Source organism: Nannospalax galili, unplaced genomic scaffold (genome assembly GCF_000622305.1).
Source record: "Nannospalax galili isolate Female #2095 unplaced genomic scaffold, S.galili_v1.0 scaffold384, whole genome shotgun sequence".
In the NCBI taxonomy this organism is placed as follows: Eukaryota; Metazoa; Chordata; class Mammalia; order Rodentia; family Spalacidae; genus Nannospalax; species Nannospalax galili.
Window position 1 is genome coordinate 3,133,416 of NW_008352648.1, and position 17,102 is coordinate 3,150,517.

General features: G+C 40.1%; 1 protein-coding gene and 1 non-coding gene across 3 annotated transcripts in view; both read right to left on the reverse strand.

Moving 5' to 3' along the window:
* The window catches only part of Ide (insulin degrading enzyme), a 113,154-nt gene that overhangs the window by 12,682 nt on the left and 83,370 nt on the right, over positions 1-17,102 (reverse strand). The window contains exons 14-20 of one of the 2 annotated variants that reach the window (XM_017802334.2): positions 16,410-16,492; positions 11,168-11,312; positions 8,506-8,616; positions 7,563-7,683; positions 6,848-6,939; positions 5,558-5,669; positions 2,157-2,324 (exon numbers count right to left, since the gene is read on the reverse strand). In XM_017802334.2, the coding sequence (XP_017657823.1) occupies positions 2,157-2,324; positions 5,558-5,669; positions 6,848-6,939; positions 7,563-7,683; positions 8,506-8,616; positions 11,168-11,312; positions 16,410-16,492 (832 nt within the window). Of the gene's footprint in view, positions 1-2,156; positions 2,325-5,557; positions 5,670-6,847; positions 6,940-7,562; positions 7,684-8,505; positions 8,617-11,167; positions 11,313-11,801; positions 11,947-16,409; positions 16,493-17,102 lie in introns of both variants that reach the window. The other variant, XM_008849620.3, reaches the window with a different exon arrangement.
* Positions 14,613-14,683, reverse strand: LOC115067088. Its single transcript, XR_003846516.1, has one exon. It is a non-coding gene; the product is annotated as a small nucleolar RNA SNORD55/SNORD39 (small nucleolar RNA).

A 17,102-nucleotide genomic window follows, 5' to 3' on the forward strand; every position in this document is an offset into this window, starting at 1 on the left:
TTTGGTCTTTTTGAGAAGGGTCACCCTGTAGCTCCAGCTGGTCTGGAACTCTCTATGTAGAGCAGGCTGGCCTCGAACTCACAGAGATCTGCCTGCCTCTGCCTCCTGAGTGCTGGGATTAAAGGCATGTGCCACCACCCCCAGCTTTTCTTTCTCTCTTTGAGATGGGGTAGCACTAGCTGGCCTAGAACTTGCTATGCAGACCAGGCTGGACTTGATCTGAGATCTGCCTGCCTCTGCCTCCTGAGTGCTGGATTAAAGGCCACCATATCTAGGGCACCTGGCATTCTTGGTGGACACAGTAAATTGCATCTTCCTAATGGCTGTCAGCATCTAGTACTCGCCATTGTGCATGCAAAGGGTACACTGAAGGGGTCTTGGTCAGACTCTTCATTATGAGTGGTCAAGGGGTTCATATTCTGGGTGCCTACAGCAAATTGGTGTAGCTGTGATTTAGTATGAAGTACCTGTCCATGCCCACCCACCTTGATGGCCCTTCTGTCTTGTGTGTATTGCTGGACTCTGACGATGCCAGAGAACAGCCTTTGCAGTCATGGAAGGCCACTTTGCCTGAATGGAACTACAGTGTACAGTTGAAGTACACATGCATTCAGGTACCCATTGTAGCCCAGGGAAAAGGAGTCAGTCTGTAGCTGTGACCCTGTTTTAAGTGAGTCAATGCCTCAGGTATGCACAGGTCCAGGGCATTCTCATCCATAAAGGGCACAGTGCCTATGGGTCAGGCTGCAGATAATGACTTGAGAGTAGAGATATGGAGGCTACTTAGCAACCCCATCTGTGTGATTCACAACAGGGAGTAGCCCTAGGTGTCACTGAAGAAGCTCTTGTGTACATCAGACTGCAGCAACCAGAGGTATCATCGTGCCAACCCTGAGGAACTGGCAGTCCCTCACCAGGTGTCAGTCACCTTGCCCTCAAAACTAACATCTCCCTTCTTCTTCTACACTTAGCTTTTGGCTTGTTTCTTTCAGAAGTTTTGCACAGATCAACTTTGGAGCCTCTGGGTTTCACTTCTGAGGAAATCACTATCTTCAGTATAGCTTTGTAGTTTGAACACTCTTATAGGAACCCTTACCACACTCAACTAGAATTATTCTTCACAGGTCAGCCATTTTGACTTGACTTGAGTTCCTTAAAGGGAAAGAGTAGAACTTCTCTATTTTCCATGTTCAGCACCTAGCACAGTGGTTACTTAAAAACAATAGGTGCTTGGAGAGACACACCTTTTAAAATGTTTCTTTCCTGCCATTATGGGGTTTCTTTAAATGTCTTTATTGTTTATTGAGATGGCTCTCATATAGCCCAGGCTGGCTTAGAATGTGCTATGTAGCAGAGGATGACATTGAGCTCCTCGTCACCTTGCTTCTACCCTCTTCAGTGTAAACTTCTTTGCTCATTGATCAAATTTGTCAAGACCCCCAAGACTTTTTTTTAACAGTGCCTATAAGTTCTGCAAACACCTAGTAAGTACCTTCTTTACCCCTTAGGATACAGAGAGGAATGAGATATTACCAGGTAACTCAAAGTCTGGCAAAACTAAGCTCCTCTGCAAAACTTGCTTCCCACCTTGCTATCCATAAGTGTCTCCTTAGCATTCTTTCCTCCCTACCTATGATGTCTTCTTTATGGCCATGCAATATAAATCCAGTATCTTGTCATTAAGAATTGCTTTACTGCTGGGTGTGGTGGTGCACACCTTTAATCCCAGCACTCCAGAGACAGAGGCAGGCAGATCTCTGTGAGTTCAAGGCCAGCCTGGTCTACATGGTGAGCTCTAGGCCAGCTGAGTCTATAGGGAGACCCTGTCTCAAAAAGCCAAAAAAAAAAAGAACTGCTTTACCGACTAGCCTAGGGATATAGCTCAGTGACAGAGTACTTGCTTAGCAAATGCAAGAGAAACAACAGAAAAAAAACAAAAACAAAAACAAAAACAAAACACCCCCAAACAAAACTGTTTTAGTCTCTGCAAGATATTAATTGCTTATCTTTTAGAAGTGGACATCCTATACACAAGGTTTTCACAAGTCTCTATGAATACAGCATGCTTGATATGCAGTGCCATTCGATTCTACAAGTGGGAAATGTTTTCCAGGGACAAAAGTTATTCGCCATGCCCTGCTACCCTTCCTTCTTACCCAGCTGCTCCTTGGTGCGAAGGGTGTTGAAGCAAGGCTCAGAGATGATCTGACAGAACAGCTCGAGGAACATGTTCTCCGAGGTGCTCTGCATGTCTGTCTGGTAGTAGATCTCAATGCCACAGTTATTGTGCACTTCATTCCTCTGCTGATAGACAAACCATCCCCCTAGGAAGTTTCACAGAGAAAACGGGCTCAGACATTTATCTATGTTTGATAGAGTCAATGGCATGTTTGCCCACTTTTTTGTTCCTAGTTCGTTTGTATTTATTTATTTATTTATTTATTTATTTATTTATTTTATTTTGCCTATCTTTTTGAGACGGGGTCTCCCTGCAGCCCCTGCTGGTCTGGAACTCACTATGTAGAGCAGGCTGGCCTTGAACTCACAGAGACCCACCTGCCTCTACCTCCCAAGTGCTGGGATTAAAGGCGTATGCCACCACACCTGGCTCTTTTTCTTTAAAATCTTATTTATATTTTATGTGCATGAGTGTTTTGCCTGCATGTGTGTAAGTCCACCTGTGTATGCAATGCCTATGGAGGCCAGAAGAGAGTTGGATCCCCTGAACTGAAACAGGAGTTACAGATGGTTATTAGCTGCCACGTGGGTTCTGGGAATTGAACCCAGATCCTCTAGAAGAGCAACCAGTGCTCCCCTTTTTCCTTTTTTGAAACAAGGTTCCATTATGCTGCTGAGGCTGGCCTTGAGATCCTCTGCCTCAGTCTCCTGAATGCTGGGATTACAGGTGTACACCACATACCCTGCTTTATGTTTGCCTACTCTTGTATAAATAGTCCCCCTCCCTTTTAATTTTATTTTGTTTTTGACTTTTTTCAGGACATGATTACATAGTCCAGATTGGCCTTGAACTTGCTCTGTAGTCAAGGCTGGTTTTGAACTCCTGATTTCCCTTGTCCCTACCTCCTAAGTGCTGGGATTAATGGCTTGTGCCACCACACTTATGCCTTTCAAGTAGAATCAAGTGAAGGGTTTCTTAGGGCATTCACATCTGATCAGCTGGCTAAATCAGAATAATTTTCTAACACCTGAAGTTTGAGCGCTGGATGTAAACTGCTATTTTGAGCTTGATGGAGCGCTTAAGAGGCCAGAAAGATAGCATTCTAAGAGAGAAAAGAAAAAGAGGGCCCAGCACTTGGGAGGCAGAGGCAGGCGGATCTCTGTGAGTTCAAGTCCAGCCTGGTCTACACAGTGAGTTCCAGGCCAGCTGGGGCTATAGGGAGATGCTGTCACAAAGGGTCGGGGGAGGGAGGGAGGGAGAGAGAGAGGGAAGGAATGGAATGGGGAAGAGGGATAAATCTCACCTTGAAATGTTGCTTTTGGACTGGATTCACAGTTTTTCCTTTCCCTCTCCTTTTTCCTTTTGGTGCTGAAGACTGAACCCAGAACCTCCTGCATTCACTGGTGTACACCATGTGCTAAATTGTACATCTCTTTATAGACATTAAAATACCATAACTTTGCTGAATACACTTTTTATTTTGGTCTTTTTGAGACAGGGTATCCCTGTAGCCCCAGCTGGCCTGGTACTCACTATGTAGACCAGGCTGGCCTTGAACTCAGAGATCCACCTGCGTCTGCCTCCCAAGTGCTGAGATTAAAGGCGTGTGCCACAATACCCAGCTAAAAATAAATAAATCTTAAGAAAAAAAAAATGTAATGAATATATGTTATCTGTACCTGACTATTCTAACACTTTATTCTGACAAAGATTCCAATGGACTTCTAATGAAATGCTATGATTCTTTTTTCCCCAATTTTAATTTTTTTATATTTTATTACTTTTAATAATTTAAAATTATTTTATTTATTATTCTAATTTTATGTGTATGAGTGTAGCGCTGGCATGTATGTAAGTGCACCCATGTCATGCGATGCCCTCAGTGGTCAGAAAAGGATGTCAAATTCCCCAGTTAAGGAAGGTTGGTAGGTGCCATGTGGTGATGGGAATCAAACCCAGGTTCTCTGCAAAAGCTGTCAGTGCTCTTAACTGCTGAGTCATCTCTCCAGCCCCTTTTTATTATTTTTATTTTATGTGTATGAGAGTACTGTCTACACATATGTAAGTGCACCTACGTCATGCGATGCCCATGGAGATCTGAAGAGGGTGTCAAATTCCCTTGGAACTGGAGTTAAGGATGGTTCTTAGCTGCCATGTGGGTGCTGGGAATCGAACCCAGGTCCCCTGTAAGAGCAGTAAGCGCTCTTAACCATGGAGTCATCTCTCCAGCTCTCCAGTTCTTATTTTTTGAGACAGTCTCATGTATCTCAAGCTAGCCTTCAACTTACTATGTAGCTAAGGATGACCTTGAATTTCTGATCCACCTCCTGAGTTCTGGGATTACAAACATGTACTATCATGCCCAGTTTTATGTGCAGTCTAGGCAAGAACTCTACCAAGTGTCCAGCTCCAGTGTCCAGCTTTATTTTTCTTTCTTTTATCATTATTAATATTTTTGGTTTTTTTGAGACAGGGTCTTCCTGTAACCCTAGCTTGCCTGGAACTTGCTAGATCACTCAAGGCCTCTAACTCAGAAATCCACCTGCCTTTGCCTCCCAAGCGCTGGGATTAAAGGCAAGTGCCACCACATCCAGCCCAAGCCTTCATTTTTTAATAAATAAATTTATTTTGTGCTTCACCATCAATATCTTTTTTTTTTTTTTTTTTTTTTTGAAGCCGGGTCTCCCTGTAGCCCCAGCTGCCCTGGAACTCACTATGTAGACCAGGCTGGCCTTGAACTCACAGAGATCCACCTGCCTCTGCCTCCCAAGTGCTGGGACTACAGACGTGCGCCACCACACCCGGCTCATCAATATCTTTTTTTTAAAAAAGTATTTATTTTCATTTGTATGTATGTGTGTGTATCTGTGTGTGGGTACATGACTGCAGGTGCCTGTGGAAGCCAGAGGGTGTTGGATCCCCTAGAACTGGAGTTATAGGTGGTTATGAGCCACCCAATGTAGGTGCTGGGCATTAAGCAAGAACAGAATGTGGTCTTACCTGCTCAGCAGGTAAGACCAGCCCTCACAGTCAGTATCTCTTTAGCTGTGTGATATTTTTATTCTCTAACTCCCCTACATTGAAGTACTGGTCAATTCTAATATCATTCTCTTCAAAATGATCACCTATGTCCAATTACACACAATTGGCTCTCCAATCAGAGAATTTTCTAACAAGATTATCTATCTGTAATCATATTTCTATAAATAACAGAGGCTACCAGTGAATCTCTGACATGAAACCATATATTATTTTCCAAGTGAATTCAACTTACTTGTAATCACCATTTTTAAGGTTGTAACAATCCCTGAGTATAGTGGCATCCTGTCTCAAACAAAACAAAACAAACAAAAAAACAAACTAAAGTTTTTGACTTACTGTCAGGGAGCTGAACTTCTCTGTACCGAACCAGCTGACTTGGAAGGAGAGGTTTGGTGTGCGCATGTTCAATAAGGGTGTCTTCAACCATCTGCATAATTCCTAATGCGGCCTGGAGGAAAAGATACATCATAGCATACTATAGGAAAACATGAACATGTCTTGTCTGTGAAAATAAAACAGCACATTGGATAGTCTATTATAATACAAAAATATGCTTATAAAATAGCTAAGCTGATCATAAACATAAGATTTAAAAATCTTAAATTTGGCTGGGTGTGGTGGCGCATGCCTGTAGCCCCAGCACTTGGGAGGCAGAGGCAGGCGGATCTCTGTGAGTTCAAGGCCAGCCTGGCCTACCTAGTGAGTTCCAGGACAGCTGGGGCTACAAGGAGACCCTGTCTCAAAGACTGGAAAAAAAAGAAAAAAAAAAAAAAAAAAAAAAAAAAAAAAAAGACAAAAACACACAAAAAATCTTAAATTCATTTAATCCTATTCAGGATAAAAGTTGAGTTTCTCAATCAATATGGAAATAATAATGAAAAACAGAAATCCAAACCACCACCCACAATCCACATGGTGCCAATGCTGTAAAAAATGGCACTGCTAAAGATGGAGCATTATCAGTAATAAAAAACTTAGTCTCAAGTGAGTGAGTGATCTTGACCACAGAAACATGGGCTCAAAGCCAAGCAAAAGAGGTAAGCATAAGCATTTATTGTGAGTTAAACTAACATGGGTGAGCATCTGTCTCTGCCACTTATTATCATCTGACCTTGGGCATATTGTTTTGGAGGTGGTATAGCAGTGGTAGAGTAAGGGCTCTTGAGACAAATGTTGGTGGAAATTTTGTTGTGTTTCCCATGTGCTAAGAACTCGGCATGTACTATTTAATCCTTATAACCCAGGGTGTAGATACTGCTGTTATTCTAGTTTACAGAGCAGAGTTAAGACATTTTTGTAAGATTACATATCCAGTATGTGGCAGTGTGAGGACTTGAATGCAGGTTGCTTGATTCTGCACTACATGATCCTATAGAGCATGGGGATAATTACTCCCATTTCCTTCTATGATTGCAGAGTAGGCGACAGAAGAGGAGGCAGCTGTGAGTACTGCGCCTGAATCAGCTACCATCATTCTACCTCTCATGTGTTGCTCCTACCTTCCTCTAGAGAGAAGAGGTTGAATTAATGTGCTTATCCTTGTGTGGGTTAAGTCTTGAGGCAGAAAGGAGGGCAAAAAGAATCTTTACAGTGACCCAAAAGACTGTTAAGACCTTCACCTCTCACCTGCTTAGTTATATTTCCATGGAGAAGGGCTTCAATGTGCAGTCGTGACAGTAGCTGAGGTATGAAGGCCTTAAGACGGGGGAGGGTAACATCTGTAAAGGAGTGACAACAGTGAGCTCTGCATATACATTAAAAAAAAAAAGACACTTTGTATCTGAGATAATTTGAAGTTTATATTAAAACTTGAAAAAAAATGCTAGAATCCCTTTATACCCTTCATCCAGTTTTACTTAATGTTAATATCATTTAATAACCATAATATAGGGTCAAACCTAAGAAACTAATACTAATATACACCTTTTTCCCTTTCAAGGTGTACAGTTATTGTAATTTTAAAGGTAAAAAACAACTGAAGTTGTTTCTTATCCAAAGTCACCAAGCTGCAAGTAAAATGCAGAGCTAGAATGTGATCCCTGTCCTGGCATATTCTGCCCCTCTAGATTCCTTTGGAGACCCGCTAACCCTATCACAATACTTACCTAACCCCATCCCTACTGAAATAAGCTATTCATACTTCTTCTTCCCACCTACATTGGAGCTCCTTAAATACATCTCTCTAGCTGATCACGTTTTAATCTTATACACCAGGAACACAGGCCAGATGTGCAGGCAGTAGGAAATGTTGTTGGAACACATTAAATTCTGGAGTTCTCGTTGATCTAGCTCTTAGAGCAATGACTTAAAATCAGGGGTAGAAAATTAGGTAGAGTCTCACCATCTAGGGCTTCTTTTAACTCATCTTTAGTCCAGGCCACTTCAGTCATTAGCAAGCGGAGGTAGTACATAGCATGCTGGTGAGGCTGTTCAGCCCGGAAATTATTAAGAGATCGCATATACTAGTGAAGAGAGACATTGGTTCATTAATTTTCAAAAATCATTTTATAAGAGCAGCTGTAATTTAACTTTGTTTTATATAAACTGTGTAATCAGAACATAAGAATATTTACTTCTTTCTCTTCTTAAAGCTATGGAATTAAGAACAGTGACTACTCTCCTCTGATTCTTATTAAAGGGTATGCATTTTCATTGTTCAGGCTGCATCTTTACCCCCCTGGCATCTAATATATATTCTAAATGCCTTTACTATGGAACAGCTTTCATACCTCATAAGGTCATCCCCAGTTTTCAGTGGACCCTCAGATACTGCACATCTCCAATGTCTCCATAAACAAGTAACATAGATAGATATCTTTGGATCTTCAATTGAAAACTAGTAGTTTCTTATGGAATATAAATGAAGGTCACTGCTTATCTTTCAAAGCAACTATCTATGCCATATTTCCATTACTGGCCAAACATGACATGGATTTCAGTGGAAGATACATACATCAAACCTAAATGGTTTGCCACAATGTGAGAAAGCACTTATGGTAGGCCAGCCTTCAGTCTGCTCAAACATGCATTTCCTGAAATGAAGGTTCCTGAAATAAAAAGTCTGTGACTGCCACTAGGAGCTTCCCTCAGAATTAGTACTATAACTGCTGAAGCCCACAGAGTCAGGTGTGCATTATGCTCATCTTCCTGAGACTTTCGAATTTAGTAAAGACAAGGTGAAATGACTGCTTGTTTGGAGCCTCTCCCCATTACTGACAATGTTTATAATATGGCAATATTACTTTATTAATGAAATCATTATAAACACAAGTTATAGGACTTACCGCCTCTTTGATAATTTCAAATCTTTTTTTGTCAATCTCAAAGGTAGCCATTTTTTCAGTAATCTTCTTTAGCAAAATTGGCTGTTTGTCATTATAACCTTTCACTGAGAGCTACAAAAAGAGTTGAAGGTATTAAAAATCTAAAAAAATATTCAATAACTTTCATCTTAAGCTTGATTTAAAAAATACTTTCAAAATCTCAAGGCTACATATTAATAAGTGGAAAATAAAACAAGAAAATCAATAAACTTCTCACAAACAGTTTAAAGATAAGGAAGATAATTTCATAGTATATTAATAATACTTTATATTAAGTAATACCTTTTCCCAAATAAAGTGAATAGTAGGTAAAAAAAAAATCAATAGATGCCAAACTATAGTGACAAATACTACATTATAAAATTCATGTTCTCTTGGAGCATGGTGGTGCGTGCCTTTAATCCCAGCACTCAGGAGGCAGAGGGAAGTGGATCTCTGTGAGTTCAAGGCCAGCCTGTATACATAGTGAGTTCCAGGCCAGCTGGGGCTACAGGGAGACCCTGTCTCAAAAAGACCAAAAAAAATTCATGTTCTCATTTCATCCAATTTAATAACAGAATGTCTCTTATATCTTCTCTTTTCCCTTTTGGTGCTGAGAACCCCAGGGCTTCACCCATGCTAAGAGTACATGTGCCATCACTGAGCAACAGCTAAAGCTCCTAGGTTTTATCTTAATTTCTAATGAACAGTAGAGTTAACATTTTTTTGAATACAGAAAGAAAATTAAAAGAAAAAAAATCACAGGGGATTGTTATCTAGCTCATGGACACATTCCAAAACTGTATCTACATATTTAACTAATCACCTTTGGTTGGATGTGGCAGCATAAACATACAATTGGGAGGCAGAAGCAGGAATATTGCTATAAGTCTGAGGCCAGTGTGGTCTATGTAGCAAGTTCCAGGCTAGTCAGGGACATATAATAAGACCCTGTCTCAACTTCCTGCCTTCTGAGAAAAAAAAAAAAAAAGTCATCTTTGGAAAACTGAGGCAACTCCAATTTTTTATTTCTGGCTGGTATTGCTCATTTAATGCTGTCCAATAAAGGCCTACAAATCCTAACTACCTGCTTGTTTTACTTTACAAGGTCTGCCAATGTCCTAAATGCCAACAGCAAACAAATGTGTAGGGAAAATATACTGTATATACCATGAGGATTTTGCCTTAGGATAATTTACTTTAATAGTCTCTGCTAGATAGCTTTAGTTGTCAACTTGACATACCTGGGTAGAGGGACTCTCAGTTGAGGAACTGTCTCTATTGGACTGCCTATGGCCATGTCTGTGGGGTATTTTCTTGATCCCGCTGAGTGATGCGGGAGGGCCCAGCCCACTGTGGCAGTGCCACCCCTGGGCAGGTGGTCTTGTGCCATATAAGAAAGCAGGCTGAGCACGGGCCGGAGGAGTAAGCCAGTAAGCAGCGTTCCTTCATTGTGCTTCAGCTCCTGGCCCTAGGTTCTAGCTCTGAGTTCCTACCCTGATTTCCATCAGTGATGAACTGTGACCTGGGAGATGTAAGATAAAATAAACCCTTTCCTCCCCAAGTTGGTTTTGGTTAGTGTTTTTGTCACAGCAATTGACTTAACTAAGACAGTCTCTAAAAGCATAACATTTTAAAAGGAAGGGGAATGGCTACTGTTATATTTCTATACAGCAGCACCCAGAGCAATACTGGATACACTGTAATAGAGCTATCCTCTAAAGAATGACAGGCAAGAACCTCAGCTAGAGCAAAGGTCTTCAGCCACAGAAAGCATGTCATGTACCACATGAAGTATAATAAGTAGCAGAAAGTCCACTGTGTTATAAATAAGTAATATAGAGCTAAAAGTCAATAGAAAATAGATTATTACCCTTATGCTTATAATTTGATCTCAACCTCAAAACTGTGGACTCTGAGAATGGTGAGAATACATGCATTATTATACATTAAACAAAAGCCACCAGAAAATTAATTTTGGAAAAAGAAAAAAAAAAAAACTACTGCAAAATAAATGAAAATTAAAAACCATAAGATCTTTAGTTTAAGAGTTTTGAGAAATGCTCTCATTTTGTTTTTACTAAAACATGTATTTTCAAAAAAAGTGAAAATGGATGTGTGCAATAAATGGAGTTAAATAGAAACTGAGACACAATCAAGGGTTGGAAACATCAGGAAGGCTTTTGAGGATCTAGATATAACACATGTAAAATAGTTAATAATAGATACCACAAAAAAAAACTGTCAGGTATATTTGAACACAAGAATTTTTACTACTGTCCATAAAAATAAAGGAAGCTTATACATGAGTAAAATTCAAGCACCACAGTAACAATGTTTTACTTACAAATGGAAATATTCTCAAATATGGCAAGAAAAACATGCTTTTAGGATTAGTATGTTAAACATCTCAAATGGAACATGCACATACATATAGCACACATACATGTTCACAAGATGCACTAAGTTTCCCAAATTATTTATTAGTGGAACTAGCACTAATTTGAATTCTTCAATCACTAAAAAGGTGCAAAGAAGAAAACCACCAATGTTCTTGTTTAAAAATGCAGAAGTTAATCGCTTTCCCAAGCTCAATAAAAGCTTAGACAGTGTGGTGCCTTTTCTTAGATTTCCATTTACTTACAAGAATTGCATTCATTCCTGATGCAATGGTATAGCTCAAACCTGACAGGCGTGCTGCATATGTATACTCTTTTAAATCATCCTTCAATAACCTGATAAACAGGTATGTCATGTTGCAATGGAGAGGATCAGCATAAATGTAGCGACTAATGAAAAGAAAAACAAAAGAGATGCTTTGATTCCTCGAGTGGTGGCATGATAATGAAGAAACATGACCGAAGAGTATGGATATGCAGCCTCGTGATCTGGACATCTGGGGAAGCAGCACAGACCAACTCATGTTTTACAAAGACATGACTCCACTCTACTTTTCTGAAGATCAAGATTTCAGAAACAGAATGGGTGAAAGCTAATCCGAGACTAGGGCACAATTTTGTTTGAGGAGAAAAATAACACTCTGATGACGATGTTAAAAAAAAAAAAAAAAAAAAAAAAACCAAGGAAAATCTGAATAATATGAATGATACATAGCTGAATGGTTAGAATAAAAGCGACCTTCAAAATTAAGAGAAAATGATAAGCCATAAGGATTTTTAAAAAAGAAATTAAAACTCATACCCACAATTAGAAATGCTTCCATCAAATCAATATAAAAAATGTTGATGAATGGAAGGCTCTAAGACATGGGTACTTACATACATCCCATAGATGGTATTTTGTAGGTCATAGTTCAAGCCTGCTAGCTCTGCTGCATATGCATACTCGTTGAGTGAGTCTTTGAGGAGCTCAAGGTACAAATAGGCCATGTTACAGTGCAAGGGGTCCACATAAGCAAATGGGCTGGAAGAAAATGTTGACAGTAAAATAGCTGATTTATTCCGAATGTGATGTGGCCTTTTGAGATGGTTGAAGAAAATGAATATTAGTTAATATAATTTCCTGAGAGCAAGGTTGAATTCTTGAATCTGTTTTTCTCATGAGGGAAAAATGCCTACAAAAGAAGTCAAACACGCTGTGTGTGTGTGTGTGTGCACTGGTGGCAGTGAAGAGAGAGAATAATTATTCTGGGTGGCAAAGCAGAACTGACAAGTTAGAAAGGCAAGGCAGGTAAGAGTATGATCAGGTTAAAATGCATGCCTTCTTTAGGCTGCTGGAAGGCAGGCCTGATAGAGCTGGTACAGCATTTGCATGTCTTCTCTCTCAGTAAGCCACATCCTCGAAGGACAGAAATATAAGACTGGAAAATTCTCAGTGCTATAGCTGCATGAATTTAAAAGAGGAAGACTAAGAAAAACTGTGAAAATATTAGCCTACCCTTTAGCTTTCTCCCAAATCAATAAAGCCAGAGCACTATCAGTAAGTCAATAAATTCTATCATATAACCCCAGATGGAACTGGGGAAAATATTACAATAGGACATATTTAGGTAAGAAAAGAAAAACAATTATAGATAGAACCAGAGACCAACAAATCTTCCATTTTCCAGATGGGAAACAATTTTCTTCAGGTCACCTGGGATGGCAATGACAGAACTGAGATTCAAATCCAAGTTAAACAATATACTTATTTGACTATACAATACAGCTTACCTTTATCAGAAGCAAGTAAAAACACTCATGCATTCAGCAAATATATATGATTACATGCTTACCACAGTGTTCTTCTCTAGGCAGTGAGAACAAAGCAGGAATAAATTAGGCAAAATACCTGATTGCTCAGGGCTTATAGTTTGGGTGGAAGAAACAAATAAGCTTAAATCTGATATACCAGGTGGCAATAGTGTTGTGAAGAAAGTGAAGGAGGGGAATATGGAAAAGCGGGATGGGAGAAGCAGGGAAGGAAAAGGACTTGTTTCAATAAGACTGTTAATCAGGCCATGACTCTGACAATGGGCCAGGTGGGCCTAGGTCTCCAAAGGTAGTAGGGAAGCAAGCCCTGGGGAGGTCTGGCAGGTGGAGACAACTTTCCAGGCTACGGTTAACAGCTACTGCTCCAGAACCAAGGAATGTACCTTCTGGCTTACTTGGCAGCAAATGACAAGTTTCACTCTATTTGGAGCAGTGAATATATTACATTATACCACAATGTACTAATATTAACACCAACAATTTATTGAAGCTAATACTAAAGCATAACTACAGGAAAATGCCTAAGCACTTGGAAAATTAAAGCAAGGAAAAATTCTACTATTGCCCAAATATTCTCAGACTAGAAAATCTAAATGGATGCCTTGCCATCTAATTCTCTCTCTTTGAAAAAAATTACATTTATTATTTAATTATTTAATTATTAATTAATTAATGTGTGTGTGTATGTGTGTGAAGGTGCACATGTGCACACATATGGAAGTCAGAGGATGACTTGCGGGAATCGGTTCTCTCCTATGCAGCAATCAAACTTGGGATGCTAGACTTGGCAGCAAGTGCCTTTACCTACTTACCTATCTCAATGGTCTCCATTTAATTCTCTAAGTATTATATATGATGACAGATTTTCTTCTTTAAACAAAGAGCAGCTCAAAGCTTAAGGCATGACAAGCACACACACACACACACACACACACACACACACACTCAAAACCTATGACAAAGCTCAGCTCCATGCCGTCAGGTGAGGCTGAAAAGTCAGAAGAGCCAAAACTGGGAGATCAAAGGCATATGACCCAAGCTTAATAATTACAAATGGCTGGGTGTGGTAGTGCCCACCTTTAATCCCAGCACTTGGGAGGCAGAGGCACATGTACCTCTGTGAATTCCAGTCCAGCCTAGTCTACATAATGAGTTCCAAGCCAGCTGGGGCTACAGGGAGACCCTGTCTCAAAACAAAACAAAAGAAAAAATTACAAGTGTACTAAAATGCTGGGTCCACAGCAGCTGTGTGTGCTTGGGCAATGAGTAGGCCTAAACTTAACTTTTAATAGACAACATGATTCCAATGGAATACATAAACTCTGGTTCATTCTGGTTCAAATACATTATTTTGTAATCAGATACTACATGCCTAAATATGTATCAAAGGACCTAAAAAACTATTACCAAGTATATATAATTTAATCTTATTTCTGAAAAGATGGAAAGGACACACACAAGTAAAGATTTCTTAAAAAAAAATTTATTTTATGTGTTTGAGCATTGTGCCTGCATGTGAATCTAAGTGCACCTGTGTCGTGCAATGCCTGCAGAGGCCAGAAGGGTGTCGGATTCCCTAGAACTGGAGTTAAGGGCAATTGTTAGCTGCCATGTGGGTGCTGGGAACTGAACCCAAGACCTCTGCAAGAGCAGCCAGTGCTCTTAACCACTGAGCAATCTCTTCAGCCCCCACATAAACATTTCTTTTTCTTTTTTATTGGTCTTTTTGAAACAGGATCTCCCTGTAGCCCCAGCTGGTCTGGAACTATGTAGACCAGGCTCGCCTTGAACTCACAGATATCTATCTGCCTCTGCCTCCCAAGTGCTGGGATTAAAGATGTGCGCTACCAGCCTGGCTACATTTCTTTTTCTTTTTGCCACACACTCAGTTCTCCAAGGCTGGCCTCCCCACCACACAGTCGGTAGTGAACATTTCTATTAAATGTATGATAAACCCAAGAGTGATTATCTCTAGGAAGACCAGACTGTGGGAAGCAGACATTTTTAATTTTAGTAACTATGCTGAGCAGATCAGAGAAAACAAAAATGTTAAAGTGTTTCTCAAAAGGTATTCTGAGGAAATTCATAAATATAACAGCCAAAAGGGAAAGTGAGGATAAGCTGCTTTGAATATTAAAAATTGCTCATGTCTGTAATCCCAGCATTTAGGAGGCTGAGGCAGAAGGACTTCTAGCCTGTGGCTTAGTTTTTCATTGCAAAACATAAATTATTCTAAAACTTGGCAGTTTAAAACCACAAACACTTAACAAATCAAACGCATATACTGTGTTTCTTTGGGGGTCTTTTTGAGATAAGGTCTCCCTGTAGCCCCAGGGGCCTGGATTCACTGTGGAGACCAGGCTGGCCTGGAACTCACAGAGATCTGCCTGCCTCTGCCTCCCAAGTGCCAGAATTAAAGGTGTGTGCCACCACGCCTGGCTCAAATACATATACTTTCTAAGGGCCAGGAATGTAGAAACTGAAGAGTTTGGTAGCTGTGGTTCAAGTTCTGTAATGAGGTCATAGTCAAGCTGTTGTCTAGGGCTTTGCTCCTCTGAAGGCTGGAAAATTCTCCCTCAGGTTCAACTTTATGATTTTTTAGGAGACCATGGTGCTTCAACAATGGACCTCTCCATATTGGTGAATGTTATTACCTGAACGACCTTAAGTTTTTAAAAATATTATCTCACGCTGGGCATGATCACGCATGCCTTTAATCCCAGCACTTGGGAGGCAGAGGCAGGGATCTCTGTGAGTTCAAGGCCAGCCTGGTCTACATAGCGAGTTCCAGGACAGCTGGGGCCTCAAGGAGACTCTGTCTCAAAAAAAGACCAAAAAAAAAAAAACACCCCCAAAAAACTATCTCATAAACCCCTTTCTTCTCTTTCTGCACTCACTCACTCACTCACTCACACACTCACTCACACTCACTCACTCACTCACACACTCACACACTCACTCACACTCACACTCACTCACACACTCACTCACTCACACACTCACTCACACACACACTCACTCACACACTCACTCACACACTCACTCACTCACACACTCACACACTCACAGACACTCACTCACTCACACACTCACTCACACACACACTCACTCACACACTCACTCACACACTCACTCACTCACACACTCACACACTCACACACTCACTCACACACTCACACACTCACTCACACACTCACTCACACACTCACATACTCACTCACACACTCACTCACTCACACACTCACTCACACACTCACTCACACACTCACACACTCACTCACTTTTATTTACTGACCTCCCACCCAGGAGCTAGTCTCAGGAATTAAAAAAACAACAACAAACCAATAAAAATTCTAAATTATTAATTCTTTACCTAATGAACCTTCTGGATAAATCTATAACTTCTCCAGATTACCAAATCCTGAAGGCTAATAAGAGCTAACAAAAACTCTTAGCTCTTCTTAAGAGCTAACGAAAACTTCAGTTAAAGGCTATATTTATTAATGCAAAGGAAGACAAATTAATTTTGGTTCTTACAGAACCTTTCAGAAGCCTTTTCTTTTCCAGAAGAAATCTAATTTTAATTTCTAGACATGGATACTCAAGAACAGGAAACTTAACAGAAATGTAATTTTTGGTTTTTATAAGTTTTATAGCTAGATTCAACTTACATACCTGAAAAATTCGAAGTTGAGACAAGCTTTTGGCAAGAAAAACTTATCATCTTGTTTGAACCATAGCTTGCTCATAGCTGTATCCTGTGGTAGAGAAACAATTTGATTAAGGAAATAGAGGCACATTCCACACAAATATTCAATCAAATCACTCTTCAAGAGGAGGACAGCTCAAATAGCTGAAGGTTTTGTTCTGGAGATTGCTGTTCCACAGTCTTGAAGCATTCTGCACTCAGGTTACCAAATAAGAAACAGAGAAGACTGCTAACTCCTGTATCAAAGAGAAGGCAGCCCTGGGTTCACCCCAGTAACACATAAAGAACTACAACAAAAGATTGCAAGTTTGGGGGCAGGGGTATACAGATGGGAAGTCCAAATATGATTAAGATGGATTGCACGAAATCCACAGAAATTCAATAAAAATATACACTGAAAAAATCCTTCAATATTTATAATAACATATTATCTTGGAAAAAAAAGACAGCGAAGAGTGCACCAGAATGTGTAAATTCAATCTCCAGCACTCCACCAAAAAGAGGGCAGTCAATAAAAAATAAGAAATCATGTTTTCTCTCTGTATAACCTAATACATAATTTATTAAAGTCATTTTTTTTTTGGTGGTGCACACCTTTAATCCCAGCACTTGGGAGGCAGAGGCAGGCAGATCTCTGTGAGTTTGAGGCCAGCCTGGTC